Source organism: Populus trichocarpa, chromosome 1 (genome assembly GCF_000002775.5).
Source record: "Populus trichocarpa isolate Nisqually-1 chromosome 1, P.trichocarpa_v4.1, whole genome shotgun sequence".
NCBI classification, from domain to species: Eukaryota; Viridiplantae; Streptophyta; class Magnoliopsida; order Malpighiales; family Salicaceae; genus Populus; species Populus trichocarpa.
The window spans coordinates 24,230,032-24,234,538 of record NC_037285.2 but is presented as its reverse complement, the minus strand read 5'-3'; the positions used below and the strand labels follow the sequence as shown (position 1 = coordinate 24,234,538).

At 35.8% G+C, this 4,507-nt stretch overlaps 1 protein-coding gene across 1 annotated transcript; it reads right to left on the bottom strand.

The window, feature by feature from the left end:
• Positions 1–1,971: 1,971 nt before the first annotated feature.
• Positions 1,972–3,844, bottom strand: LOC7486650 (uncharacterized). The gene has a single exon (XM_002298112.4). It carries the CDS (start codon positions 3,842–3,844, stop codon positions 2,288–2,290), a length of 1,557 nt encoding a protein of 518 aa, XP_002298148.4. The 3' UTR covers positions 1,972–2,287.
• Positions 3,845–4,507: the final 663 nt, after the last annotated feature.

Genomic DNA, 4,507 nt, shown 5'->3' with positions numbered 1-4,507 from the left:
AGTATAACAAAAACACCATAAGAAAAATACTAAATATCCTTTGATGCATCTTTAATTTTCTTGATTTTAAGGATAATGAAGTAATTGTACTATTTGAAAAAAAGAAAATCATACAAAAGCTCTCTTAGCCCTTTTATTTTTTTTTTATTTTTAAAGGCATCTATGTAATTCTACCAATATAAATTATTAAATTGTCCCAATCAATTTGCAAATGACTTTAAAACCCATGAGAAATACCATTCTAGCCCCGCAAACATGCAAAAACTTTGTACAGAAAAGAGCAAAATATATATTAATGACATTATGTAAATCCAAATTGAATTACATCTCACGGTCTACAGTGAAATACAGATTTTTATAACATAATCATGTCATGAGCTACTGTTATTTGGAGTGGGGATTTTGGGCTTAGCTTAATAATAAGAAAACGTATTTTGACTATATGAATATTTTGGGTATGTTATACACATAAACATTTCTGTATATGTATTTAAAATTTGGACACTTGATCATAACTATGTTTTTGTATTCTAAAATTCAAGATCTTGACAAGTTGATCACTTGAATATATTCTTGTTTTCACATCCCTATCCGAATTCGATCAACATAAATATATATACTCTATGACCTGATCCTACTGTGCTTATTGCAAAAATCATACATTCCGTCTCAAGAACTGATTACGAGAGAAGGATAAGCATGTCCGTTCCTTTTATAATCATCTTAAAGAGGTATTTTACTTGGAAGTCTAGTACTATATGAGCAAACAGACCTCATAATACTACCTTCAAGACATTATGGTTACAGTTTCCATCTCTCATGAATGTATGGTAAAGATAATACATCCACGTCTCTTTGCTTGTTAAGAATGTTGTGTTATTGTAGTTCTGTGATTAATGAAAAACAGTGCCCTCGTGTTCAATCTCATATCTTACTAGATTTATGATGTTACCATCACCTAGTTTCGCAGCCATTGCTCTACGTACTCGATGCTACTGCAAAAAAATCAGGAGAAAATTGCTGCGATATGATAAAACACCTAAGGGAATTCCCAGTTTCATGTCTTCCTCTTAAGATTGTGTGTGTGTGTGTGTGTATTTCAATACATGTTCTAAATACCTTTGTCATGGAAAGCACCCAGCAACATTAGGAATGTTTAATTAATATATGTTTAGTAATGCTGTGCAGATGTTTTTGTAAAGATTTATGTGTTTTTTTAATGATTTTAACGTCGTTTACATTTAAAATCATTCAAAAATAACTTGACTTTTTTAGTAAAAACACAATTTGAAAACACCTAGAATGCAATCCAAGTGCATACTAAAGCTGCAGAATAGGAAGAAAGGAAGGTGAATATTCAAGTTGATTCAGGTTATGATGTTACTGCTTAACAATCCAAAAACAAGAAAAAAGTCATGATGTTGCCAGCAGGACTTTATATTACAAAACAAAGAGAGAAAACCTGAAGACCACTTGTTTGTGAAAAGATTGTATGCTCAAGAGAATTTGGACCAAAGAAAGTTGAGCGGATTATTGAATTGAAAATGGTACAAAATGAAAGCCTTCTTTAATTTCAGTTAAATGGATCACATGAGGCATATATACGGAATCCTTGGTAAAGGAACAACTTAGCTAGGTTTTTCTTCATCTATTCTTTTCCTTACTCTTACCGTCGAGACATTTGGGATCATCCCCTTCACCTGATCAGCTCAGAAGCTAGGAGTTTAGACTTTAGGCTTGTAAATTAAGTTGTTCATACGCCAGAAAAACAAAGCAACATGCATTTATCATCACGAGAAGCAAGCAAGTTTTGAGCAATAATTTGGATAAATTAACATGAAATTAAGCATTATAAGACTCAATATGCTTCCTTCTTGCATCAGATTCATTCAAAGTTCAGCAAAGGTTTACATTAGAAATAGTTATAGCCTGCCTGGAAACAATAAAAGACATTATACCAAAAAAAAAAGGTAGTTGAAGATAGCTTAAATTCAAGCAATATATATGTAATATACTAAAGGTAATATATTAAAACCTGAAGACGACGGAAATGCATTAGAACCTGGAGAGGAGGAAGGAAATTCAAAAACTACAATGTAGCTCAATGATCAGACCTTGTTGAAGAAAAAAGAAACCTATTCCCCATCCTTCATGATGTAGGGCATGTTCAGGTCAAAGCTTAATCTACAAGCACTGGCCCGAGTAACTGGAAGGAAAGAAATTCAAATACTACAAAGGAGGTGCAAATGTAGCTCAATGATCAGACCTAGTTGAAGACAAAAGAAATCTATTGTCCATCCTCCATGATGTAGGGCATGTTCAGGTCGAAGCTTAATCTACAAGCACTGGCCCGAGTAGGTTCTCCATCTTGATTGGCTTCTCCAGATGATTCTGTATTAGAAGTATTTTGACTTGCTTCTCCTAGTAAAGCTACTTCATGTGATGGAGTAGCTTTAACTGGCCCTTTCCAGTGGCATCTCTTATGACCTCCCAGTGCCTGCCCGGTGGGGAATGTCTTATGGCATATATCACATTGGAAGGAGGAAATCCCCATTGGGACTGAGCCCTCCTCTTCAATTTCTTCTGACTGTTTAACTTCCGTGGAAGAAAGAACATGGCCTTTCACATCCATGTTGGAGTTATAATCCAACAGTTCAGCTCTATCTGCATTGGCAAGGCCTGGTGGTACATGACCTCCTGGAGCATGAAATGTTGGAAACGCTTTATCATAACTGCGGCATCCAATCTTATATGATCCAGTGCCTTTTGAAGTTTCAGAATCATTCAACTTGCACATCCAGTTCATCATCATCATCTTCTTCTTTTTCTTTTTGGTGATCATACTGTGAGATTCATCATCCTGTTCATCTGACTCCCTCTTCGTCTTGCCTTTCTCTTCATTAAACCAACACGAAACTCCCCCTTCACTGTCGAAAGCTACCGCCTTTTGATCATCCATTGGTTTGCCGCTGTTTTTTGGTTGAAAAGATTTATAAGTTGCTGATTCGTCATTAATCTTTAGCTTCTTGCTTTGTCGAACTTCCTCAATCTTCTTCTTCTCTAATTGGCCAGTACCATCGCGAGATAGTTCTATCAGATTACAAGCAGCCACAACTGGGTCCAGATCACACACAGCCTCAACTGGATCTAAGGTCCGCCCTCGCTTATCCCTCTTGTTCCAACTTGAGAGGGATGCGAGTAGATCAACACCATCATCTAAACCTTTTTCCATAGCTAAACCAATCTGATCAACCTCTAATCCAGCTGCAGATTCAGAAAGACTAGAGGAGCTACTGTGTTTGTCAGAAAATGAAGGCGGCTGAGTCCCCTTCCAGCCTCTATCAGGATGGAATCTCATATGGCCAAACAGAGAATTCATCGAAGGAAAAACTTTAGCACACAAACAGCAGGTTGGTTTTCCTCCACTAGCCACACTCACATCACCAGCTTTGATGGTATTACATCTACTAGCGTTACTCTTCGACAATTTTAATTCATGCTTCTTCGTCTTTTCACGCTGGATCTTGGTAAGCTCTAATTTTTTAGCTTTCTTGAGATCTTTATCGTTCTTGAGATGGTGTCTCTTATGCCCTCCCCACGCTTTCCCTGATGAAAATTCTTTACCACAATATTCACACACCCGATAACCAGGGCCATGTAGGTCAGCAGCTGAACCTTCACGATCATCCCCGCTAGGTTTACTGCTGTTAGCTATTTTTATCTTGAAACAAAATTTCGATTTCGAAGCTAAGGGATCTAATGGTTGTGATGCTACAGGTTTAGCTGCAGTAACCTTGGCAGGATAATGATCCCCTTGGAAAAGCTCTCGTTCATGGTCATCCATGAGAGACAAGGAGAAAAGAAAAAAAGAAAAAGAAAAAAGAAGACTGCAGCACAAGCTAGCTAGGGTTCTAGGAAAAGGTGCTAAAGAAAAATCGGTATAGTGATAGATAAGTAGGGAAAGATAAGAGAGATTTTGCCGTATAAGATGCTACATTCAGGGAAAGAAGAAAGAAATAAGGCCTTGGATTGGATAGAAGAAACCATTTTGCGAAGATATCTCACAAATTTTAGGTGGCATTAATTCAGAATTTATTAGATTCACATAAATATTCATTGCCTTTGATTCTTCAATGAGAAATCCTTTTTGGTAACCTCTCACTACTACAACTCTTCGCTTCAGTTTCCATTTACTACACTCTTGTTATTGATATGCATGCATACAACATAGCATAGTTGTAAAACTCGATTCGGCATCGTAAATTGATTAGAACTCGATTAATTCAGGACTTGAATTAATTTAAATTAAAAAAAAAACTTGATTGATTGATAATAACCTAAACCTTAACCCGTTGATTTTTCTTATTATTTTTAGATCAAAATGATATTATTTTAATTTTTTTAAAAAAATATTTTAGGATCGATTATCTCAATTTGTGTTCTAAACCTTACATGGGTTGAGTTTTACAACTATGACATATAGAGTAAAACATTATAAAATAAATTA